The sequence below is a fragment of the Arachis ipaensis genome, chromosome B6 (assembly GCF_059453495.1).
Source record: "Arachis ipaensis isolate K30076 ecotype BB chromosome B6, ASM5945349v1, whole genome shotgun sequence".
NCBI classification, from domain to species: Eukaryota; Viridiplantae; Streptophyta; class Magnoliopsida; order Fabales; family Fabaceae; genus Arachis; species Arachis ipaensis.
The window spans coordinates 144825828-144852450 of NC_142441.1; the positions used below are offsets into that span (position 1 = coordinate 144825828).

At 30.9% G+C, this 26623-nt stretch overlaps 4 protein-coding genes across 16 annotated transcripts; 2 read left to right on the forward strand and 2 right to left on the reverse strand.

The window, feature by feature from the left end:
- Positions 1-98: 98 nt before the first annotated feature.
- LOC107605138 (DUF1997 family protein, putative (DUF1997)) lies at positions 99-3830 on the forward strand. Of its 2 annotated transcripts, none has more exons than XM_016306903.3 (8): positions 99-326; positions 422-515; positions 905-1144; positions 1630-1738; positions 2283-2328; positions 2546-2631; positions 2962-3020; positions 3600-3830. In XM_016306903.3, the coding sequence occupies exons 1-8, from the start codon at positions 323-325 to the stop codon at positions 3700-3702; spliced, it is 741 nt and encodes a 246-aa protein (XP_016162389.1). In that variant the 5' UTR covers positions 99-322; the 3' UTR covers positions 3703-3830. The 2 variants fall into 2 exon arrangements, with proteins under 2 accessions (XP_016162389.1, XP_016162388.1); XM_016306902.3 differs by having other exon boundaries at positions 101-326; positions 3585-3830.
- A 1324-nt stretch (positions 3831-5154) lies between these two features.
- On the reverse strand, positions 5155-8331 carry LOC107605136 (pre-mRNA-splicing factor). 2 transcript variants are annotated; one of them, XM_016306900.3, is made up of 3 exons: positions 8253-8331; positions 7687-8064; positions 5155-6995 (listed from the first exon to the last, which is right to left on the reverse strand). In XM_016306900.3, exons 2-3 carry the CDS (start codon positions 8034-8036, stop codon positions 5459-5461), a joined length of 1887 nt encoding a protein of 628 aa, XP_016162386.1. In that variant the 5' UTR covers positions 8037-8064; positions 8253-8331; the 3' UTR covers positions 5155-5458. The 2 variants fall into 2 exon arrangements, with proteins under 2 accessions (XP_016162386.1, XP_088347689.1); XM_088491563.1 differs by lacking the exon at positions 8253-8331 and having other exon boundaries at positions 7687-8214.
- Positions 8332-10973: 2642 nt separating this feature from the next.
- On the forward strand, positions 10974-14317 carry LOC107605137 (glucan endo-1,3-beta-glucosidase 5). The gene is made up of 2 exons (XM_016306901.3): positions 10974-11917; positions 13064-14317. The coding sequence occupies exons 1-2, from the start codon at positions 11574-11576 to the stop codon at positions 14157-14159; spliced, it is 1440 nt and encodes a 479-aa protein (XP_016162387.1). The 5' UTR covers positions 10974-11573; the 3' UTR covers positions 14160-14317.
- Positions 14318-18705: 4388 nt separating this feature from the next.
- Positions 18706-25090, reverse strand: LOC107605134 (endonuclease V family protein). Of its 11 annotated transcripts, none has more exons than XM_088492000.1 (11): positions 24850-25090; positions 24550-24715; positions 24371-24443; positions 24025-24283; positions 23075-23137; positions 22785-22824; positions 22227-22291; positions 21894-22010; positions 21185-21313; positions 19396-19451; positions 18706-19246 (listed from the first exon to the last, which is right to left on the reverse strand). In XM_088492000.1, exons 2-11 carry the CDS (start codon positions 24557-24559, stop codon positions 19183-19185), a joined length of 876 nt encoding a protein of 291 aa, XP_088348126.1. In that variant the 5' UTR covers positions 24560-24715; positions 24850-25090; the 3' UTR covers positions 18706-19182. The 11 variants fall into 11 exon arrangements, with proteins under 11 accessions (XP_088348126.1, XP_088348127.1, XP_016162379.1 ...); XM_088492001.1 differs by having other exon boundaries at positions 24616-24715; positions 24850-25083; XM_021105131.2 differs by having other exon boundaries at positions 18958-19246; positions 22773-22824; positions 24616-24715; positions 24850-25083.
- Positions 25091-26623: the final 1533 nt, after the last annotated feature.

The following is a 26623-nucleotide window of genomic DNA, read 5'->3' on the forward strand; positions in this document are numbered from 1 at the left end:
CATAAAATTATTTTGAGGTGTATCAAACCTAGATTCATGTTTAAATTATTGTTATCACTTATCCAATTTATTTGGAGGTTTATACTTTATAGTACTATGTAAGATCTTGTGTACATAACAATCTCTGCGGCTCATATGTCATAACACGTTTTATTGCGCACTTTCTGGGTTGTGTCTCTGATTGTGAAGAAGATGAGATAAGAAATGAGATTACGATATCATGAAGTTTTAAGTGGCATTTCCGCAATTCCGCAAATATCACATAAAATAGAACTCATCTCTTTCAATCTTGTTCCTTGTTCGGATTCCTCCAACTTCCTTAATGGGTGATTACGCTAACCCACACATTCGTTTCCACTTAGTTCTCTGCAAACCAAACACTCCCTTCATAACCACTGCACCTCTTTATTTCCTTTTGCAGCAAAAGCTATTCCGATGTGTAACAAATCGTGTGGATATCGCCATCACTGCTTCAAACATTCGCCTTCTTTTTCCATCCCTAAATTCAGTTACTGGTAACTTCATAACTTTATAGACTTCCATCTAATCAAGTTCTGCCACGTGGCAGTAACTGAATGCATGATTAGATGAGATTACTATGCAAGAATTTTATACTGGGCGATTCACTCTAAAGTAGTTATGGTTGTTAAAAGAGTGAATAATGGTAAAATATTTGTGGTTGCTGTTGCATTGTGATTAGCAGATTAGGTGCATCGTAGAAAATTATGGTAAAATATATATGATGTCTTTTGATATGATTTTGTGAGCACTTCTTGTGCCATTTTCTTTTAATTGAAGACATTATTATTAAAGCATCGTTATTTCCCCTTTTTTCTGATAAATTTTGTTCCGTAAACTGTGTGATCTTTGTTAATGGTTGTTAATATTTTTGGTGTTAAAAAAGGGCTTCTAGGAAGAAAACTGTTATCAAAGTAATTGCAGAGGATTCCTCTGGTTCAAATGTAAAGAGAGCAAATTTATCAGCCGCGAAATCGGAGAGAATTAAGCTGCCTGATTATAATGATGGCGTTGGAGGTAAGAAATACCACATAAGCGAATTTCTAAGGCAGCCTAGTGGTATTGCGGCCGTGTTGAACACGAGGGCGTTGCAAACATTTGAATCTCTTGATGCTAACACTTACAGGTCTGTAAAACTTTCTAATTCTGTTTTTGTTGATTAGTTATTCTCTTAGTTACTTAATGATTAACTCAGGTTACATAGTATGAGCTGATATCCAGTAATGAGTCTTGAAAACCAGTAGTTTTACTTTTCATGTTGATCCTCCTTGTTCCAATTACAATCAGAGGATTCCTTAGTCCCACACCCGTGTTAATGCAGGGTTTGGGGAGGCAGATAATTTACATGAATGCCAAAAAAGGTGGAGGAACATTGTAAATTTATATGGTGATTCTGACATAGTACACTGAAATTTGAAAATTTAAGCAGATAATTCAATTGTAACCTATAGAACATAGGTTGGAAAATACTATTCTTTAATCCTTATAGTGAAAATACATCATTGTGTTTTAACCTTGCATTTATGAATTCTAGCATATATCTTACTGTGCTTGTTTGGTGTAATAAGGATGCATCTGAAATCAAATACTAATTATTTCTTGTTTGTGTAGGTGCTCACTACCTAAACTTCAATTTTTGAACTTTGAAGCTGCTCCAATGATGGATCTGCGCGTCACCCCAACAGAGGAAGATTGCTTGGTTGAGATGCTTTCCTGTAAGGTGTGCCACGCGACAACACAATAGTGGAAAACAAAATGAAAAGTTTGGTAAATGATTTAACAATGAGTTTAATTCAACAATTGAATTGCTTAAATGTGCATTTGTAAATACTAAGAAAGATTTTAATTAACTTAAGCTACTTATGTTAGATTTTACTCAAATGCTGAAAACAAATTTAATTATTTATTTTGCTTTTAAGCAGAATTTGAGGTAAATATATTCTATACGAAACCTTAATATTCAATAAACATAATAAGCCTTAGAGTCTCTTTACTTTCAAAAGATCATTTTCTCATTGTTTTCTGTTTTCAACAAACTTGTTTTAATTGTTTCCTTTAGAAAATCTCGAAATCGGAAATGGATTGAAATCATGTGATATTTTTGTAATTAAAACTGAAAAAGGAGAAATGAAAACAGAGAATTAATTTCTTAAATCAAATAAGCCCTTTTTATATTTAATTGGACATGCATCTTTGCACTGCTACATTCCATCAGTCACTCATCCCATTTTAATTTTCTGGATACTTCACTGTATTCTTCACAGTTTGAGGGTTCTGAAGTTGTGGAAGAGCAAAACAACCACTTTTCAGGTATCAATGGATCGGATTGGTGCACAGCGTGGGATCCGAGTCATATGTTTAATTTGGGATCTAATCTCTTTGTTTTTTGTGAATTGACCAACAATTTTTTTTAATTTGCTATTAAGAGTCTTCTACAGATAAACTAATCTGTCTTCCAAGAAAATGAAAAGATATTTCATGTGACTTTTCTTTTTTAATTCATGCTTTTATTGCTACGGATTTGCAGCACTTATGGTAAATCATATGACATGGGGAGGTGCTGATGCTGAATCATTTTTAGAAGTTGATGTTAAATTGAATCTCACACTTGAGGTTGTTCTTAATTTCTTATCCTCATCATAGATTTAAATTTTCGATATACTATTGTATCCATATTCATTTCAGTTTCTTCTGTTCTTCTGTATAAACTTTGGTTTTTGTTCAAAAATCATGAACTTTCTTTGCTTTGATGCAAACTATGAGTAATTTATGTAATAGCCTAATTTATTTTATATTTACCACTGTGGAGTCTCTCTGATTTTTACTTGTTCAGCTTGTGTAGCTGCATGTTTGTATGCTATAATGTCAAGATTCTGCAATCAAAATTATTACAATATTAACTATATTTTGATACCTTTTCTTGTGTTCATTTGTGTTTTGCAGATTTATACAAAACCATTCACCATGATGCCTGTATCAGCTGTGGAGCGTCCAGGAAATTTGTGAGTGTTTTTAGTAAATAATCTTGGTTTAACCCTTTTAGGTTGTTTTCCATATGTTACTCTCCTCTCATGCTTTCCGATGGTCCCAAAAATCAATTCCAACCAAATTAACTCGATTTCTATTTTTGTCAATCATAGAATGGTAGAGATTGCTGATTTCTTCCAACAAAATTTGCTCATTTCTTTCTGACCTTGATTTATTTATTCATTTTGCTTTCAAGAAATTGTTTTTATCATTTATTGATTGTAGATTAATCCTTGTTGGAAGAGCTAGCTTCACATATCAAGTTCAAACAGAAGTTAATTCTGTAGTTTCGACTTTGGACCAAACTTGCGAATTAATAATTCTCAAGATTATATATCTCCCTGGAAATTATACTTGCTTATGATAGTGGTTTCGCAATGTTGCTACTAATTCAATGCAAAAATCATCAAATTTTTTTACAGATTAAGTGAATAGTTTCTCTGAAAACCAACAACAAAATACTAGTTTTGTCCTCTTGGCACTATATTATTCTACCAGTTTCAACCAACAACTTTCATTCATGAATTATGATACATTAGTGTGGTTGAGTGCAGAATGATGCAAGCTTTGGTGGACAAACTCGTGCCACTGCTACTTCAGCAGATGCTTCAAGATTATGATGAATGGGTTCAAAAGCAATTGGGAAATATTACTTAAAATCTGGATTCTAGCTTATAAATTATTTGTACTTTGTTTTATCATGGTCACAAAAGGTTCATTTTATTCAGGCTTGTAAAGAATGACAACCACATGCAATCAAATACATGGAATCTTCTCACGAGAAATATTAAATAGTGACAACCACATGCAATCAAATACATGGAATCTTCTCACGAGAAATATTAAATAGTTGGAGGAGTATATATAGAAATATTAAATTGTTGGAGGAATATCTATATATATTAAATAAAGTAACTTAACTTTCTTCCTTTAGAATACAACATACACCCTGATCTTAGTTGACTCTACTTAAGAGACAGGCTTGCTTTTTATGAATACATAATATCATCCCAACAGAAGAGAGAAGAGATAACAAGAAAATTTTCATGGTTGAGGGAATTAATACCGAATTGGTGCAATTAGTAAGAAATTTAATCAGCAAAGATCAAGGGAAAAAATGCAGGATCAAGGTATGTTAATTGATCGATGGTTAGCTATGATGCTCAGAGAGAATTGAGGAAAAGAATCATGTTTCCCAAGGATCAAACTGAATACAGGATTAAAAACTTGATCAAAATAAAATTAAATTGATATCATAAAATTTAGATATCAATGAAAGTAGAAAATCAATACTTCAATTACACAACCTCAATCCAAAAACAAAACCTTCAGTACCATAAAAATATGAAATGTCACACGAGATTAAAAACTTGCCATCAAATAGCTTTGACATATCAATGCCAAGCATGATATTAAAATAAACTTGATCAATTCCCAAAAAAAAAAATGAATAAATAAAATAAAGAGAATGGATATTGTCACTCCAATTTTGATAATATCATTCTTGTTTTTCTACAAATTCATGTAAATATACAATGTAAAAGAATCGTGTGGAATGACATTATCATTTTCCAATAAAAGAACATGGACATAACATTGAAAATTCCACAAAAGTAATTCAAGTTGAACTTCTACAATATAGAAAAGCTAGCAATATCAACAACCATGATTGGCAAATGTAGAAAAGCTCTAATTCTTTAGGAAAAATTTATAAAATATGTATATTGATGCAGAAAGAAATCATACCTTCGTATTGCATGAACAAACTACTTCACTATCGTTAAAATCACACATAGTTCAGTTTTTACTATATCTGTATATGTAGCCGTGACATTCTATAACCATGAAGAGTTGAAGAAAGCAATAAAATCATTTCGAGAAGAAACATAAGATCAAGCAATCATAATTCCAATTAAATATGCAGCGGTTTTACATATAGGCAAGAAAAATTTGTAAAACTAGTTGGTCAATACCAAACCATACACTGCAAAGATAGATGAAGCCAAAACTAACCACCAACCAAAGCTGGTCATTAAAGGGGTGTTACAGGCAACTACCTACTTGCTAGAGAACTATGCAGCAGCCGCCAATGGCTGCCTGGAGAGAACATGAACAACTTGTGCTTATATTTAGAAGAATCAAGAGGATTATTGAACCGCTTGAAAGTAACAATGAAAAACCGTACATATTACATAATCAATGTCACTGCAGGTCCCCAATATAGATGGAACAGAACAGACTGGTAATACAACCCCGAAGTACAAGACAGAATAAAAAGACTTGGTGCATAAAGCACATGTCTAACAGACTAATACTGTAATACATTCTAGTTAATGAGATGACTTCCTCTTTCAGCAACCTTCCTCTTAGCATTGCTATCAGAATCATATTCACCGCTGTTGTCCACGTCCCCTTACCGATGGTGCTTCTTTCTGCGACCCTTCTCATAGCTGTCTGAATCAGATGGATCGTCCTCATGCTTCCTTCTTCGAGACTCACCCTTCTTTCCAGCATTGACCTTCCTCTTAGAATCGCGATCAGAATCATATTTGCCACCACTGTCTGAAGTCTCTCTACGGTGCTTCTTTCTGTCCATTCTGCTGTCTGAATCAGAAGAATTATCCTCATACTTCCGTTTATGATATTCATCTTTTCTGAGTAGGCCTGTATCTTTAAGGCCCTTCCTTTTAGCATTTTCATCCACTCTATGATGCTTGTTTCTATCATCAAAACTGCTGTATGAATCTGGAGAATCATCACCATACTTTCTCCTTTGAGTTTCACCCCTGTGTTGCCTTGTATCTTTAACATTCTTCTTTGTATCATATTCATCCACCTCTCTTTGGTTCTTCCTTCTATGGTCCTTCTCACCATCCAAATCAAATGAATCGTCATCATACTTTCTCCTTTGAGGGTCAGCCTTCTTGTCATACCTTCTATCTTCAACACCCTTCTTTTTAGCGTATTCATCCTGCTCCCTTCCGGGTTTTCTTCTATGATCCTTCTCATCATCCATACTGCTATCTGATTCAAAAGAATCATCATCATACTTCTTCCTCCGAGTGTCAGCCTTCTTGTTGTGCCTTGTATCTTCAACATCCTCCTTTTTAGCATATTCATCCTCCTCCCTTCGGTGTTTTCTTTTATAATCCTTCTCATTATCCGTACTGCTATCTGATTCTGAAGAATCATCATCATACTTCTTCCTCCGACTGTTAGCCTTCTTGTTGTGCCTTGTATCTTTAACATTCCTCTTTTTGGCATAATCATCCTCCTCTCTTCGATGCTTCCTTCTATGATCCTGTTCATCATCTGTGCTGCTATCAGATTCAGTTGATTCGTCATTATACTTTCTCCTTTGAGTGTCAACCTTCTTGTTGTGCCTTGTATCTCTAACATCCATCTTTTTGGCATATTCATCCTCCTCTCTTCGGTGCTTCCTTCTATGATCTTTCTCATCATCAGTACTGCTATCTGATTCAGATGAGTCATCATACTTTTTCCTTCGAGTGTCACCCTTCTTGCTGTGCGTTGTATCTTTAACACCCTTCTTTTTGGTATATTCATCCTCTTCTCTTCGGTGCCTCCTCTTATAATCTTTCTCATCATCCATACTGCTATCTGAATCGGACGAATCATCATCATACTTATTCTTTTGAGTATCAACCTTCTTGTGGTGCCTCGTGGTATCTTTAACATCCTTCTTTTTAGCATCTTCATCCTTTATATCTTCAGCCATTTTTTTCTTCCTACTGAAATCTCTGTCCAAAAACGCATGCTCACTTTTCGAGTTATGCTTCACCTCAGCAATAGAAGCATTTTTCCCATCATCATTCCCATCAGCAATTATTTCACCATCTTCAACAGAAGCTATTCCAAGAGCAGCTTTTAAGGTTTCCATCTGTTTTTCCTTTCTAGCAGCAACTTGGTGAGTCTGGGTATCTGAAACTCTGAAAATTTGCCCCAAAAGCAATATGGTTAATGAATGACTGGAAAGGAACTATGTAAACATCGCTTAAAAAAAAAACCAAGCAAGCATAATTGTTTGTTAGCCCCTTCTTTCAATCTTCAAAGAAACACAAATTGTTCTAACATACATACCAAACATCTATTTCACAAGCCTAATAAAATACCATGACTTAAACAAGCTTTTCATCTATAAAATATAGCACATATTAGTTTCAACCTCTCAATTTCTGTTTCAGTCTCGTTGTCAGGTCATCTACAATGAACTAGGGATGAAGACTATAAAGGATTACAATTTCACAGACCAGATCAAATCCATGCTTAAGCACATGGAAATGATTACAACCGATATTGTTTGCGTCGGTCAAAGAAATTTGCTTTGTTTCAGTCTCTATCTCTAACTCCCAGACCCTGTCAGGTGCATTTGCCCCTAATGAGGGCTTGGTATGGGGTAAAGAAATTAAAAATTTCAAAGCTTGCTCAACAGCAGAATTTTACTGACAGTTCTCATCCAATGCGAAACATACCCTCACTATTAAAAATACTAATCATCAAACATTAAATGTGTTAAATTTTCACAGAACAAACATATAAATGATCACATCAAAACCTAAGCACATACAAACCCCAAATCAAAACACATCCAAAGATTACATCAAAACAAAAATTTCTCACCTCTTATCGGATGCACTGGTTGGTCCATCGCCGTCCTCAGCAGCCGCAGCGGTTTCCAAATTCCTCCGGGCCTCATCGAGCTTCTCAGCGATCTCAGCATCAGTGTAACCCTGATCAATGAGCTTATCTTCGAGGATCACAAGCTTGAGCTGAATCTGGCGCTTGCGGTCATGCTCAAGAATCTCCTTGTTGGGCTTCCTTGTAACACCAGCAGTTCCCTGATCCGCTTCGAAACCCTTTGTGTTCTCCGAAACCTTGTTAGTTTTGGCCTTCACGAAAAACTTGTTGCCCTGGATGTAACCGTTGGTACCGGACCCTCTCGGAGTCTGTAACCCTATTCCGTTGTACATAGTATCGTTCTCTTAGCAATCACAAAAGCTGAAATTCAAAAGGAAAACCGAACCGAGAAAAAGGAAATTAGAAACCCTAAATTTTACAGTAATTATGGGAATGAAATATGATGTTAACAACGAAACCAGATATTGATGTTTAGAGAGAGAATAGGAAAAAGTGAATCCTGGGGGCGATGCAAACAGAAGAAGATTAAACCCTAGAGGGAGTGGCACCTGTGCTGGGGGACGAGAGAATGGAATTGAAGAAACCGACAATTGTTTCCCAGAGTCTAATTGAAGAATTAAATTAAATTCTGTTATTCGAAATAAATGAGTAAATTTCACTGTTTAGAATATTTAACTAATGAGTTAAAATTTTATAAAAATAATTTTATTTGTTATTAATATAATATTATACTTATAATAGACAATTTTTTCTATTAAAAATTATATTTTAACTAGAATTTTTTAATTAAAATTTATTTATTAAAAAAACAAAATTAGATTAATCTAAAAATATTAAATTTAAAAAATATTGTTATTAATTAAAAAATTAAATAATTATCTATGATAAAAAAGTGGAATATAAATTTATAGTAATGTATATAAATGAGTATTATTTTGTATGTTGTGTAAGATAAAAAAAAAGAGCATGAATCTTTTTTATTTCTTTTATTAAATTTTATTCATAATTTGTTTTTTCTTAGTTTCTAGCTTCTCGTTGCATTTATTAGAGTTGTAGAATATTTTTTTCAAAGATTACTAAAATTTATTGTAAAGATATTGTATGTATATATAAAAATTAAAATTTTTTTTCCTTAAAATATGCCTCGAAATACAAAATAACTAATAAAAGCTAACATCTAATTAATATTTGATTAGTTTTATTAAACCGATTTTGTTATGACTTTAATTATTATGTATCCTATAAATATATGTTAAAATTATTATTAATAGAAAATTTTAAATCTTTTTTATTTTAATAAATTCATAATAAATATATTAAAAGTTAACTTTATATTTTTCTATAAAAATTTTTAATTGATAATTTTAATTTGTACTCTTAGAATATATGTTAGTTAATTCTTTTAAAAAAACAAGTTAATTCCAACTTTTAATGATTATTTTTTTATAATTAAAAAATAATAGTTTAGTCATGAATATGTCTAAAAAATGTGTAATTCAAAAATGAGATTGAGTGAAAAAAACATATCATTCTTTAACCAAGCATTAATGATTTAATACACATTTTGGACATACAAAAATTTAAACCTCTAAATCAACTATCTAATTAATCAAAGTGCTTACAAGAAAAAAAAAGTAATTATCATGTTTAACAATATATACCCCAATCATGAGGGGAAAATAAATTTAAAAAAAAAAAAAAAAGAAAAAACCAAAAGTATGTTAGTCTAGCATGACTCTAGCAAGAAACTTTATGTTTGGATAAGGAGGACAAGAAGCAGTTGGACATTGCTGGATAATGAGGTGGAAAACATATTATACCTTAAACGTTAAGATTATTATACACCCATATCAATTATCATGTCTAACTATTAATAATTCATAATATGATATTAATTAAATTTGCAACAAGTAATGCCATCTATATCTTCAAATGCTGCTCTTCTTTTGTCTCCACTGCCATATACACTTTATAGTTTATAAACTTAGTATTATATACAGAACCATATCAAACCGTTAATTAATGTAGCCGAAACATAAAGAGAGAAAATCTTGTAACATAATCTTTGTTAAGATAAAAAAAATATAATGTAAGAATGGGAATTGGCATCTGAAGTCTATGAATTGAAGTAAAGTGGTTTTCTCTGGGGACGGCCACACTTCAACAACACAGTGTACTTATCAGGTTCAACAGTTATGACGAAAAAAGAAATACAAAAAATAAGAGTAAAATTAAAGCCATTTATTGCAATTTGCAAGCATGTGGGATTTTCTATGTAATTCTTTTATGGAAAAGGGTTGGTTCCACTTTGTGTGATGTGATTACTTGCCTTCTTAATTCTCCCAAACAAAAAAAAGATTCCCTCACCATTGGAGAAATATTTAATATACAGAAAAATCTAGATATTTAGGGTTGGATTCGTTTTTCTTTTTAATATTTCACGTTTTAATATTAAAAAATTATGAAGAATGTTAGAGACCAGTAATTTTTGTGATTGGTAGCCATCAATAATAATTTAATGGTGTGAGATTGGTATGAGATTTCATCTAACGACTCACCTTTCTGTGCTAGTTATATGCTAGCCAAAATTCAATAAAATTGTTGGCTTCTTAAACTTTTCCATTATTTATTTATCTTCTTACAAAATCTCTGAAAAATGAAAATATTTAAACTAGAAAAACTCAAAGCAACTAATCACTTGTATTTTAACATCTATTCCCTTCTCCCTATTTTATCATATTTCAATAAAAAATTTAGAAATTAAAAAATGAAACTAAAAACTAAATATCACTTTATATAAAAATACAGAGTAATTTCCAATCAATTTTTTAAAAATTTTTAGTTAGAATATCTTAATGTTCAACAAATTTTAGTTAACAAATCAATTCATAATTTTTATTTTGTTAGATAAATTAATTTTTATATTAAATTTTAGTAAAAAACTAAATGAATTAGTTTTTATTATTATTCAATAAAATAATAAAAAAATTTAAAAATATTAAAAGTTCTCATATAAATTTTTTATATAGACAAACAATTTAATATAAATACTAATTATCTAACGAAATAAAAATTATAGATTAATTTAGTGGTTAAAATTTGTTAAAATCTAAAATGATCCACTAAAAATATTTTAAAAATTGATTTGGGATATTATTAAAAAATACATTACCCTTTATATCTATATTTTAAGAATAATTATAATAAGTTTTTATGTTATATTTTTTCTAATATTATAAATAATTATTTTACCCACCGTCTTTTTTTTTAATACAGAATTCCCCCCACCATTGAGCTTCTCTTCTCTGTCTCATAATTCAATAATGCATTAAGGACTCGTTATTTTCTCTCTCCATCTTTATCTCTCTCTCTCTCAAACACACACAGACACACACATCCTCATTCTCCGTCTTTGTCTCTCTGTTGTTTTGGGGAAGCAGCTCAGCTTAAGTCTTAAAGCACTTAAGCAGAACAAAGGTTCTGCACTTCTGCTATCCAAAGAGATCCGTTCTTAGCTTCTCTTTTTTTTTTTTAACCTTTTTTAGGCTTTCAAGCTCCCTTAACTTTGTTGCTTTCTGAATAATTTCAGTTAGGGTGTTCTTTTTTTTCCCCTTTTACCGACTTGTGATTTTTACCATTGTTTTTGTATCACTATTCTTGACTACTCTTCTCTCTCTTGAGTTTCATGCTTTAACAGTTATCCAAGTTCTGCTTTACTTAGTTTCATAGCTGGTTGCAGAATAAAGCAACAAACTTGTGAAACCCCAGGAATAAAAAAAGCACCTTTGAGTTTCGAGCTTCAAATTTGACATACCCTTATAAATAAAAAGCAAGATTTTTTAATCTTCATTTATCTGGGGTGTCTTATAATGGGGTGTGGAAAACTGAAGAGGTTTCTTGTTATGGTGTTGTTCATTGAACTTTTGGTGTGCTCAGTGGTGAGTGGAATTGGTGTTAACTGGGGAACACAAGCAACACACCCTTTGCCACCATCAACAGTGGTGAAAATGCTAAAAGACAATGGTATTCAGAAAGTGAAGCTTTTTGATGCTGACTCAAATATCTTAGAGGCTCTTAAGAAGACTCAGATCCAAGTCATGGTTGGTATCCCAAATGACATGCTTTACACACTTGCTAACAGTGTTCAAGCTGCTGAAAAATGGGTCTCAAAGAATATCTCAGCTCATATCTCATCTGGTGGAGTAGACATCAGGTAAAAAAAGAAAAAAGAGAACACTTTTTCTTTGGGTCTTTTGTTGATTCATTGATTTAGAGTTCAACCTTTTGGTTTTTGATGTTTTTGTGAGTGATCCCCTTTTGTGGTTGCCACTTAATTCATCAATTTGAATCTTTTACTATATTGCCTCTTAGTTTGTGTGGTTCATAGCTTTGAATGTGGAATAGTTATTTATGTTAATGCATGTGTTTGAGGAGTTTGTTTATGGTTTGGTAGTTCTCTTTTGTGGAGTGATGGAACTATCCAATTTGGGAAGAAAATGTGGCAACTAGAAAATGACTTTGGATGAGTGAAAATCTTGTGTTTCTTTTTAGCTGTGATTTTTTGTGGAATTGATTGTGATGTGCTTGGAATCATTGAAAGGGATGATTATACTATGTATGCCATCTTCATAGAGATTATTTCTTCTAAAATTCATATATTGCTGAAACTACTCTTGCTCTTGCTTAGTCCAATTTAAATTCTAAACTTTGATTAATTCACTCTCACTTATTTGTATCTACTTGCTTGCCTTCAATTGTTGTTGTTATCAAGTTATATTCTAATATGATGTTGAATTGTCAAGTTATTTGTGAAATTGTACTATTAAGTTTTCACCATCGATTGATGAAATAAGGACTTATAAAATATGACATGAGCCATCAAAAATAAAAAATCCATATCAGTTTTATTTTAGGCGTGTACAAAAACAGATTATTTGTTCTGTTTGATTGTAAAAATTGAAAGGTCCAATGCTATGAAAATTCTCTTGGAAGTCGAGTGTAATTAAGATCTCATGGGGAGTTATATTGAAATAAAGGCCACCTTGTTTTTGGTCTGGCTTTTATTTCCAAGATTTTGTGAACGAAATAATGACAAAGGAAACGTTGAAATCAAGATGGTTTCTTTCTAGTAAAACTTGAAGCTGGTACAATGAAAACAGAAAATGAGAATGCAAACGGAATATGTCCTATTGTCCTTTGCTTTTTGAAAGAGTGGAATTATGGAATAGAAATGATTTGAGATTTCATTCTGCAAGATCTTAGTATTTTACAATGTTGTTTTGATACAATGAATTACTTTTTTTTATTGTTTGCATTATGTGTATCTCCTTAACCATTATTTCTTGTAATTTTTTTCAAGGTATGTCGCCGTGGGAAATGAACCTTTCTTGTCAACTTACAATGGAACGTTCGAGTCCACAACCCTTCCGGCTCTTCAAAACATCCAGTCAGCTCTTGTGAAGGCTGGTTTGGGCAACAGGGTTAAAGTCACCACCCCTTTAAATGCTGATGTGTATCAAAGTTCGTCGGATAAACCTTCTGACGGTGACTTCAGGACAGACATCCATGATCTCATGATAAAAATTGTCAGTTTCTTGAGCCAGAACAATGCTCCATTCACTGTAAACATCTACCCTTTCATCAGCCTTTACGCCGATCCCAACTTCCCAATGGACTATGCCTTCTTCAATGGCTTCTCAAGTGCTATAAACGACAATGGAAAGATCTATGACAATGTCTTTGATGCTAACCATGATACTCTAGTATGGGCATTGCAGAAGAATGGCTTCGGAAACCTGCCCATTATTGTCGGAGAGATCGGGTGGCCTACAGATGGGGACCGGAATGCAAACCTTCAATATGCCCAACGCTTCAACCAAGGCTTCACGTCTAGATACCTTGGCGGAAAAGGTACTCCAATGAGGCCAGGTCCGATCGACGCCTACCTATTTAGCCTCATAGATGAAGATAGCAAAAGCATTCAGCCAGGTAACTTCGAACGCCACTGGGGATTGTTTTACTACGACGGAAAGCCAAAGTACCAACTCAGCCTTGGACCGACAAGTCCGAACGGCTTGGTAGCTGCTAGTGGCGTCGCATATCTTCCTAAAAAGTGGTGTATTATGAAGCCGTCGGCGAACCTCAACAGCGACCAAGTTGCGCCGAGTGTATCTTATGCGTGCCAAAATGCTGATTGCACTAGTCTTGGATATGGAACTTCATGTGGAAATTTGGATGTTCAAGGTAACATATCTTATGCATTTAATAGCTATTTTCAGGTGAATGATCAAATGGACAGTGCATGCAAATTCCCTGGACTTTCTGTTGTCACCGAGAGAGATCCTTCAGTGGGTGATTGCAAATTCAAAATCATGATCCAGACAGATTCTGCTGTCAGAATTGGTTCTGTTAGAATATTGCTATTTGTATTCTTGTTTTTAGGTATTGTTCTGTAATATTATTTTTGCTTTTTTGAATTTGTTATTATTGGAGAAAAGTGAAACCGTGTATTTTGAGTTTCTTATTTTTTCAATGTGCTGGATTGGAGCCAATGGAAGTGAAAGCATGTTGAAAATTATGCGGAAACCAAGCATAGAGACGTTTTTTTTTTGTCCGTCTCAATTGTCTTTGTTTCTCGGTTTTCGTCTGAGACACATTCCGGACACTACCTCGGTGACAACGTTTCTTTAAAATCTGAATTCTTGTCTCTCAAAAAAGATATATTTGTTGAGTAAATAAAGCAGCTTCTCAATTTTTTTTTTGGTAATTCCTTCTATAAAGATATTTTTATGTAAAGATGATATTTGTGAAATGTTAAATGGTTTGAAATAGTTAATTGAATAACTTAATGGTTTATATAACAAAAATGTTATTTGTACACTAAAATTAGTTATTAATGTATTTGTGTATAAATACATGTGTAGTTTAATTTATTTTCAATGTGTATTTATATTTGCCAATGAGTAATAGTTCAAATGTCATAGACTTCTTATATTCAATTAAGAGGTTGCGGGTTCAAGTCTCCTCCTATCTTCTAAATTTTTAGCCAATGAGTAATAGCTCAAATGGCATAGTCTCCCCATACTCAATTGAGAGGAAAGAGGTTGAGTCTCATATCTTTGGTAAAAAAAAATGTGTATTTATATTCATATATAAATGGTTTTATAAAAATAATTATTTTTTTTGTCTAACATAGATTAAAGGAAATTTTTTCTAATATAAATTATGAAAAATATTTATTATCCTAAAATTCATTTCTGAACTTTATTTACCGAAATACACGTTTTTTTTGGTATTTGGGCAAATTCGCCGTACTTTTTCTTGGCTAAATAATTAATTTTGTGACTAAATTTTTTATACACATTTATATAGTGATAAAATATAAATTTGAATTCGTTTTTGATATTTCTAAAAGATGTCAAGAAAACAACGTGAAACAACTGGGTAGTCGATTGGGAAAAAAAATAAGAAAAACAGTGAAAATACTAATAGAATTGAGTGAAATTAATCTAGCCCATCAGGAGTGGTTTAATGGTAAACTTACTCTAAAAAGATGGGAAGATAATAACACAAATTATTATTATTTGGAATGTAACAAAGAAAAATTATTTATGCCACATAAAGGAAGCTTTGCAACTCTGGACCTTATCACTATCGCTGTCGCACATGAGGTTCAAACCAAGATAATGAAAATCCACTTCTAATACTCTATAATATAAACATATATAGAGTGCGGATTGATCGAGTATGATTGAGACTCAATCCGCACTCTACCCGACTCGCACGAAAATTCTACTCGCACCCTATCTTACCCGCTGCGGATCGAGTGGGGTCGGGTTAAATATCCGTGAGTATGGTCCACCCCTACTTGCAAGCGATAGCGATCTCTTAGATTTATGAGATTATTTAATTTAATTTTTCATATTCTAATTTTATTATAGTGGTCTCTTGCTCTTTTAGATTGAATTCCGGATACTATAGTAGTTTTTGGATTACTTTTGGGGAATGAATCAATAATTGCAACGATGATGTTGCATTCTGTTGCCATACTGAATGTTACAACAGTTAGCTGAAATGACCAGATTGAAATTTCGACCCAATTTGGTCCCTCTCCCTGTATATAATCCTAATTCATTCCCTCCATTCCTTATTCTTGAAGCTCTGTCTTCATTTACAATTATTGAACAGAAAGGCATTTAAAAACAACTCATTTTTTAATTATATAAAATATTAATAAATAAAAAAAATTACTAATAGAGACTAACTAATGTTTTTATCTGTAATAACATTATTAAAATATAAATTTTTTAAAATTACATCGGCTTTATTTTGACATTATACATTATGACAAAAAAAATTTATAAAAACAAACTACTTTTATAAAAAAATTGCAGGGGACATAAGCCATTGCTGGCCAAAAGAGACCAGTGTCTCAAATAAAAAAAAATTAAATAATAAATTTTGTAGTTATTATTTTCATACGAAATAGTTTAATTTTTACTAATAATTAATTTTAATATTTATTATCTAAAATTTGAAAGAATTTGATGTATATACTTTTATATTTGATTAGATATTAAGTTTGTTGTCCAAATAAAAATAATTAATTTTTATATTTTTATTTAAAAATAATATTTTTCTCTCTATATATATATAAAAATATAATTAGATATTAGTATAAAAAAATTATATTAATAGTTATAAAATTAACTCAAAATTATTTTTTAAAAAAATATAAATTTTAATTCTAATTATTAATTATAATATTAGTATTTTTTACAAATTATATGTAATAAATATTTAAAGAAAGAAAAAAAAATATAGATTAGAAAGATAAATAGTAAAAATTTAGAACTAAATATAAAAAATAATAATAATAATAATAATAATATATTTTTTATATGAATAATATTACGGAATATTTTTTAATTATATTTAGTTATAAATTTAATTTATTTTTTATAATTTTATGAATTTATTTGAATTATATTATTTTATAAATTTTAATTTTTGTAGAAGAAAAATGTAGAGAGAGATAGAGAATGAAAGAGAAAAGAAAAAGAATAAAGGAGGAGAGAGTTTGTTACTTTTGGAGGGAAATATTTTATTTTAATTATAATGAAAGAATATTTCGTCACACATTTTGATTTGTTAGTTTAGTAATATAAAATATAAGTTATAAGTTATATATAGAGTGGGAATGGTAGAGAGAAATAAAAAAGAAGAGAGAAATAGATAAAAAGATAGAGAAAAAAATTTATTAATTTAAAAAAAATATTTTATCTTAATTTTGATGAGAGTGTCATGTGACACATTTTAGTTCTTTAATTAGGAATATAATATATTATATTTTAAGTTTAATATAATTTAATTTTAATTATAATTAAAAAATATTATATTATATATTTTAATTGTTAAATTTATAGCTAATCATTGATAATGATATATAAGAAATAGAAAGAATAAAAAAAAAGAGAAAACTGTTTAATTTTAGAGAATAAATTTTATTTTAATTATACCTGAAAGAATGATATATAATATATTTTAGTTATAAAATTAGTAATATATAATAGACGTTAGATGCCAATATTATTTTTCTTTAATAAATAATTACAGGTTAACGTTTTAGACATAGAAATAGAATAATTGATATTGAAAATGTTATATATTTTTATGAAACTTTTAATACTTCAATGGAGTTTATCTTCAATAATAAGATGATAGATGCGATTTCAAAAAAGAAAAAGAAAAGGTACCAGTGACAAGGAAACAACAAATGTGGTTCTGACTGGTCCGTAATATTTTGTATTCGATTTGGTTGCATAGCATTGTCATCACTTACATTGATGATTTGGACTTCCCAAAAGCTAAACGAAAAGATGCTAAGATAGATATTAATTATGATTACAAGCTGACCCCACACGTGATCATCGACCGTGCGGTGAAATCATTCATTGATTCATTCACTGTATAAAATCCATAATAATACATTTTCAGAAAAAAAATTGTATTATATGCATACCATTTTTAGTCACTATTTTTAACCATCATACTTATATGCGTATACAATATAAAATTTAAAAATAAAAAATTAAAATCTCACTTTATACAAAATTTAAAAATTAAAAACCTTATTCTCACTCTTATATGCAGTGAAACAAACGTTTTTTTCTCCTTCCTTCACTCTCACTCTCTAACGCAACTCCTTTTTCATTCTCATCTCAACAATGATTCTCCTTCCTTCTCTCAACAATGATTCTCCTTCCTTCTCTCTCCGACAACACGATTCTCCTTGTTTCAGCGCGTGTAAAGAGTGAGAGTAAGGTTGAGAATGAGATTTTAATTTTTAATTTTTGAATTTTTTATTGTATACATATATAAATACAGTGGCAATGGCTTAAAGTGGTGTCCATATAGCACAACTCTTTATAATACTATCAAAATTCTTATTCATAAAATTTTTTTATAAAAAATTAAAAAGATACAAAGACATATTGTATTAGAACATTGTTATGAGAAAGTCTAGAGGGTCAGCAGATTTTGTGGTTTTTAGCCATCAATTAGTCATCAATGATATTTTTAATGGTGTGAGATTGCATCTAATGGTGTAGAATCATTCAATTTCCTTTTGATGGTTAAGTGATGGCCAGAATTTAACAAAAGTGCTGGTCCCTAGCACTCCTCTCATTGTTATTTAAACATATCATAAGCCATCTAATTAAAGGTGTTTCATCTTATAAAATTCTATAAAAAGACAAAATGGTTTTTTTTTTCTATCTTTTTCCCTTATCTTCCATATATACTGCCACTATTATATTCCCGAACCCTAAACTCTATATTTCCTAGAAAATTATGTTCAAATAATACTTTTAATTTCTCCTCTTAAGATTTGCATAACTATACCCAGACTCCTTTCTAGTTGACCAACTACAATGACTACTTCTAATTTACCCTTTTTATAAAAATGTCTATAGCTGAATGCTAATTTCATCAAAACCAAAATTATGAAAAAGAACTTCACTAATGAAGGAAAGGAAATTAACAAGGACAACACAGGTCTCTGCTCCAATTTCAGGGTTACAATTGAATTTTGAAAATAACAAAGATATAAAGTAAGAGTGTTTAATATGTATGGGGTTGTCTGAGATGTGTGTATGTAAATCTGGGAAATAATGGAGTGTGATTATAAAGTAAGTACTGAGACAAAATTCATGGGGATATGGATCAAAATCAGGTACAAGCTACACTTGAATCTATGGAATCACGGTCATACCATCTTTCCCTTCAGATTTCTCTTGCCCATTTTAGCTTGGGCCAATTTTTCAGGATCATAACAATGTCCCATTTTCATAATTTCATTACAGTTGTGTCACAACTCACAACAATATCATGTGATTAATCAAACATTAATCTCATCACCTTTGTTGTTTACAAGTGGTCGATACAGTGTTGCCCTCTGCTATCATCTTGTAATAACCATCATGTTTTGCAATACTTTTGCAACATCTGTTTCCAGCTCAAGTAAGTCTCACCAATGAGAAATCTGTATTTGGAACCAAAGCAAGGCCAAGAGCAATAAAGTTTATATCTCAAGGTTCTGTACTCTTATTTAATTCATTGTAGTATCAATGTTCAAGAAACAATGAGAAATGTGTTGAAGTCATTAACAATGTACTGTATCAGTGACATTACTTCATTCTGGCATTCATTTTGAGCTTCCGAATGTAGTCTCTGGATCTTATATCGGCCTGCAGTAAAAATACAGATGAAAGAAGTGGATGCATTTTTTAATGTCATTAGTTACCAAAGAATTGAAACAAAGCGAGTAACTGGAGCGGTTCTGAAAAATAAAACCTTACTAAATGATAGAAAACCTTTCCAAACCAATCTAATATAAACATTTATTAACCAAAAACGTTGGAAAATAATGCATCAGCCTAGCTAACAACATTTGATGCTTTGACTTTCTGTTGTAAGGACATTAAGAATGAGATGCAGCAACATCTCATGGATCATCTAGAGAATACTTCGCAATACAAGATTTTGAGTTGAACCCAAGGTAGTAGTCAAAGGCTAAAGGTGCCCTTAAGGTGCGAAAGGCTCAAAACGTCTTGATAATTAGACACAAATCCTTCAATAAAGCATAATATTAAGTTAATACCCAAAAGCAATTTATGGAATGCCCAAAATTCACCAAAAATAGAAAAAAAAAAACCCTAAAGTTGATCAAGGAAAAGAAAGATTAAATTTACCCATTGTTTGGTTCCCAAAAAAAAAATGGAAGGAAGGAAGAAAAAACAGCAGAAAGAGGATGGGGAGAAAAGTAGATTTTCTTTGGTTGGTTGTCAAAGAAAATGGAGAAAAGGAAAAAATTGTTCATGAGACATTGAGACTTGGATATGCAGTTTTTCCAAACAAGATTATAACTATACCCTTAAATAAATGACTTGGATAAGCTTACCATTAATAGAAAGTTTTAAATGCTTTCACTTAATAAATGCAAAACAAATGCATTGAAAACTTAAATTTTTTATATTTTCAATAAAAACTTTTTCATTTTGTAATGTTCACGTGTACTCTTAAGGCATAAAATAGATAAACCCTAAAAATAATTATAAAAAATTGTGGTGTTTATTCATCTATTATACATGGAAATTAGATAGCTTTTGTTGGTGCACAAATTTTTATTCTTAAAATACCATAACCTCTTGATTAGAATGTAAATGTTTACCATCTTAACTAATCTTACAATTATTATTTTTACACAATTAATAAATAAAATAATAATAGAATCAAGATATTTACCCTCTTAACTAGTTTCACATGGTTGAGTTTTACCCTCAGTTAATAATAATAGAATGAATTAAAACACTAGTCACTAAAATAAGGATATAAATATGATTTCATTTTCTTGATCCAAAAAGGTGCAATAATTTGACAACCAAATTTAATAATTAGATTTCAAACTCACTATTCTTTCATTGTATTTTTCTCTCAAACAAGTTTCAGTTATTATATCAACTACTTGTGCTTTTGATAACAGTAACACTGGTTGAACCAGCAAGAATTTGTATTCTTATTTCTAGTATTTTTTATTTACAAGATTTTATAGAGAAAAAAATCATAAAATAAGATTTGATTGTTTCTACATTTTTTCTTATTACAATTGTTCAAAACAAAACCAAAGAGTTGTGGTAAACCAAAAGGTTTTTTAGTGGGTCACAGATAAAAAAGCAGTGATTGGTTTTCAAAACTTTTCCTTTCTTTCCCTTTTAAGTCCTTAACAACTCTTCTCAATGAACCAAGACTGCTAAAGTGTACTAACATGAAATAAAGGACTAGAAATAAAAGCCATAAATATTCAATTTATAGATTAATTCATGTAAATAGTTACTTGTATCTAGTAATGGACATACGATTTATATGAATACATGTGAAACTAATGAGATATCAAAAGCTTTCAAATGACAAATAATTTCACCTGTCTAATTGGCTCGGGAACACGATACTTGCAAGTCATCTGAACTAGTCTAAGAGCAGTTTGAAGTGAAATCCGATGACCAATTGATATAAATATTGGCTTTATAGATCCTTGTGTAGATCTCATGGCCTAAACATATTGTTTTGGAAAAAAAACTGATTCAATAAATATTTATAACTGTATAAATACTTGAAACTGGATTTTAGCAGCATGTGTAAGTCTAAGCTGGATAGCAATTCATAACATGCCAGCAATATGGCACGGACTTTTCCAATGGCTTGTGCTCACCAGAGCAGTTAGTGTAACAAATAACAAAATGCCGTTAATTCAAAGAGTAAACTAGCTATCTAGTCCCACAATGATATAGGTGACATTAGTTTGATTTTTAAAAGATTTGTGACATCAGTTTAGTCCCTGAAAGATGTACGCTCACATTAGTTTGGTCCATTACATCAATTTAGTACTTGAAAAAAAATACATGTAACATCACTTTGGTCCTTCAACAATAGATGTTGACCTTAAATAAATTAATGAATTTACCTGAACAAAGGACCAAATAGATGCCACATGAATATTTTAATAACTAAACTTCTGTTAGACAATTAAAGACTAAAACTGATGCTAACATGTATCATTCAGGAGTTAAAACCAAGTCACATGTATCATTGAGTTACCAAATAGCTAGTTTGGTCTTAGATGAATGACTTACCGCTCCCCATATATGCCCTGAGCAACCTACCAAATTAATGAAATCTTTACAAGAATTTTCTCCAGCTTCAAGAAGCTCTCTAACCCTAGATTGATTAAGACCATCCACATGATGCAACTGGAACATACACAGGTAAAGAATAAGTGTTCGAGTATTTAAACGGCAATTCTTCTTCTTGACTGTAAGAACAAAAGAGAGTGCAAAATCTCTTAAATGATCGATAACCGAATTTCTATCAATAGAAGCTCCTCAGTTTTGTGATAGGTACAAGATAAAAAAAATGACTAACCATGACAATAAGAATGAATTAGATCGAATATTATCAATACTAACATTCTTTCCAATTCCAACTGTTGGGAGATTGGCCTCAACTCCTAGATGACAGGCCAGGCCAAAGCCTGCATAAGTTAATTTAGGGAATTTCCATTTATACATGGTAAGATAATAACAAGCTAAAATTTCTATATTTTATATCAATTATAACATGAAAAAGTTGAAAACATAATTTACATTAGGGGAAAAACTTAGACATTGAAAATGGAGTGATAAAAATTCATTGGTTGAATCACTATTCAATGTCATGGTCTATTAAAGCATAAAAATATTTGAAAAACAATGACCCAGTATTACAAATTGATGGTTTACTAAGCATACAAAATGTTTGAAAAACAATGTCCCATTACTAGAAGAGAACAGTCTAATGACAATGAATAGTTCCTCACTTTAAAGCAGCTACTCTGCAAATACAGTATTATATTTCAAATTCACTACTGCTAAATAAATTCAAATTTATAATTCTTTTGAGAATTCAAAAGAATATTTTTTAGCTTAAACAAACAGCAGTATAAGAACAATACATAACATTGGCATATCTCTTACAAAAGCACTTGCCTCGGGGATGTAGTATTCCGTTTCCATCAACCATTAACAACTGTCAATAAACACCAAAATCAACTTCCATTCAGATGACAAAAACATTGTACAAAATCATCAAAAAGAAAAAAGACTGCTACAAAATTCCAAAGTAAATAATCTTCATTTTAAAATTCAGTATATTCGAAACACACTCTTGCAACGCTAAATGGAGTGTAGGATCCACATGAGCCACACACCATCCAATCGATATACAAGGTAGACTAAGCAAATTAGAACTATTTTTCAACATAAGATACGACAGTCACCTGTGGGTAGAAAGAACTACCACTCTTTTTCATTTTCTCCAGAATCTCTAAAAGAATTGGGGCCTAAAATATTATAAGATTAATCAAAACAAGAGCTGAAATAAATAATTTAGACACTTAATGTAAGGAAAATTATAAATCAAAATTGAGAAAAGACTATCCTAGCTAATTGGTCCTTAAAGATATGCATGACATCATTTTAGTTTTTAACACATTTGTGACAAAGTTTAGTTCCTTAAAGATTTGTGAATCAATTCATCTGTTAGGCTGTGCTTAGACACTGCAAGAGAAACAAAGAGACAGTAGAACCAGAAACACACTTAGTTGTAGAGAGAGCGAGACTGAGACAAAATTTTTCTTATATTTTCTAAAAGTGAATATCTAAATCAACCAATCTATCTATATATTGGTGACTACTGCAAGACCGACCCGTTGAGCAGGACGAAAGTCAGCCTTAGTGATCCGTAGGGATGAAAGTCATCCTTAGTGATCCGACCACGGTGTTGAGTGGAAGGGTCGTTGCTCAATGGATAAAAGTTACTCTAGGAAAGGTTTGCTACCCTGATGTCGGCTCTTCGCCACCTGGGACTGAAGTATGTTTCAAGGGTTGGGTTGTTTGCCCTACTCACATGAAGATTTCCTATATCTAAATATGATATTTGAGAATAGTTAAAAATTTTGATATATTTGACTAAATTATTTAACTTACCAGAACCTGTCAACATATTAGCTATCATCTCCACATGAAAATTTTTATGTGAGTAGTCACAATGTATATTTCTGTCTTCAAGAATAGAATCCAAATGGTAAAAGAAAGGGACAAATGTCAAATATATCTCAGACTAAACTGAAGTCACCTATAGTTATAAAGAAACTGAATTGACGTCACAAATTTTTCAAGTAATGGTACATGTATCTTTGAGTTTAATCATAAAAAAAGGAACATTTACCTCTCTGAATGCAAGGAAGCCAGGAACATAGGGAACTCGAATATTGACCAAAGAGAAGTCTTCATAAACAACTTGCAGAGTTCTTAAGTCCAAAACCACAAGTGTGCCACACGCCATTGATGGGTCATCTTTTGAGAAGCTTATATCAACTCCGCCAATGTATCTCAATAATCCTTCCTCCGAATCCGAACGGTCTTCGGGTATTTTCCATGTGAAGCTATCCTCTCTGATCAGCTTCTCCCTCAGCAAATCTTGTGCTCTGAAAGGAAAAAGAAATTATCCTTTTAATCAAAAAGTAAAATTGAATAACGATAATAAGGTTAGTGCAATAGAATCTTTTACGCACGCTATCCAGTTTTGATGATCTGGCAACGGAGTTGAAGAGGGTTCTTCGGTTTCTGATGGTTTTTCCATTGGTTCTGTATCGGAGGATAGTTTCAGAGTAATTAAATTCATCTCCTTTCTATTTGCAAAATTGTAAAGTACCCCTTAACTCTTAATAATTACACAAATATCCACCCTTACGTCTTAACATTGAATTTTTAGTCAACACTACTGAAGTGCTTTAAAAAAGAATAAGAACATGGTTACAGTTTGTGACATATGGATGACTTATATCCTGTTGCACGAAATGGTGAAACTGAAAACGCAAGGATTGATTCAGTTAAGAGCGTGAAATAATCTGCGCGCACTGGAAGAACGAACAAAAATTACACTAATCAGTAATCACCGGGAAGCTCAAAAAGCACAAGTAAAGTTACCAGTTAGTACAATCCAGTAGCAGAACAACTAAAATACGTTAAAGAGGAACGGGAATGACCCAACTTGTTTCTGAGGCTTTTCATCAAACAGTTTGCCGTGCATCATTCCAAATGCTTTAATTAAATAACAAAATTCATCACAACAACCAAAAAAATCACAAAAACAAAGGCAAATGCTAGCTTAATCCGATATTCGTAATGAAATCAATCAGCGATTAAACTAACACGACATGAAAATTACGTTGTAATAATGGAATTTTATTGTATGTCTCTCAAAATCCGTCACTCTGAATTGAATCAAAAACTGGAAAAAATGAAACAGTGGAGATATAAATAAATAAATAAAACTAAAGCATTTTTGTCACGTTCTGAAGCATATAAAATATACGATAAAGTAAACAATATATATATATATAAAATATTAATGCACTCTAGGTAAAGTAGAGTGCAGCACTCTTTAAAAATTAATAATATTAAAAGTTATTACGTAAATTAAATTTATTTATTATTGTTATTATTATTTTTTATCATGGGCTGAATAAACAAATTGATACTAACAAAAAAAACTAATTAGCTCTCGTTTAACATAGGACGACCTTTACACCACAAAAGCACTCAGAAAAATCTGATCGAATTCTTCTATTGTCGATGCTATGTCTTCAAGCATCTTCACTGTTTACTGGCAGTGCTTTCACTATTGCTCTGGCCAGTCACAAAAATTTTGACGCTCTTGAACCCATTCCCTTCCCCCTCTGCCAAGAATGACTTTTAAAGCCCAAAAAATCGCTGTCATAGAAGAGGAAGAAGCCTATCTATCGCCGCTACTGGTTGGCTAACTCCAAACACAAACCGATTCTATAGAAGTATTCCAATCTCCATGAAGGCACCATAATTCTCAGATGACGATGCAGTCAAAGCACAAAATACAAGGCAGTCCATTATCTTTTATTTCAAATTATTCTCAACGTGTACGTAATAAAATGAAAAATTAAAATACAATTATATTTTAACAATTATTTGTATTATTTTTTATTAATTTATTCAAAAAATAATTAAACTTTAGAGCTAATTGGTATAAAATATTACAGATATAAAACTAAGAGAAATTTTTATTTGTATAAGAATGAGCCTAATAAATAATTATTCTATTTAATATATAAGTAAGAGTATTTTTTTCTTTGCCAACGAGTTATAATTCAAATAGCATAATCTTCTCATACTCACCTAAAATGGTCGCGGATTTGAGTCTTCCTATTTTTGGTAAAAAAAGAAAAGAGTACTTCTTTCTTTTATTAACTTATATAATATTTATTGAATAGTCGCAGTTACGTAAATTTTTTTTATCATAGTATTTGAACCCAAAAAAAAACCTTGTTTCGGGAAAAACTAATAATATATTTTTAATACAAAATAATAAATTTTAAATATTTTTCTAAATAATATATATTAACTAAAATAATATAATTATTTCAAATAATATATTTTAAATATAGGAAAGTAACATATTTCAATAAAAAATTGTTAATAAAAAATTATATAATATTTTTTTATATGAATTTTTGTTTCGCACAAAATAAAATTATTATATGTTTGTTTGCTTCTTACGTTGTATATATGTTTTTTAAATTGAATTTATATAATATAAAATATTTTATCATTCACTTCATATTTAATGTTATAATTTTGTTTCACACAAAATAAAATTATATATATATATGTGTATGTATGTATTAATTAAATTTATATAACACAAATTTTTTTATTATTGTGTTTATATTTAATATTATAATTTTATTTTACACAAAACAAAATTTATTTAAATTTTAATATTATATACA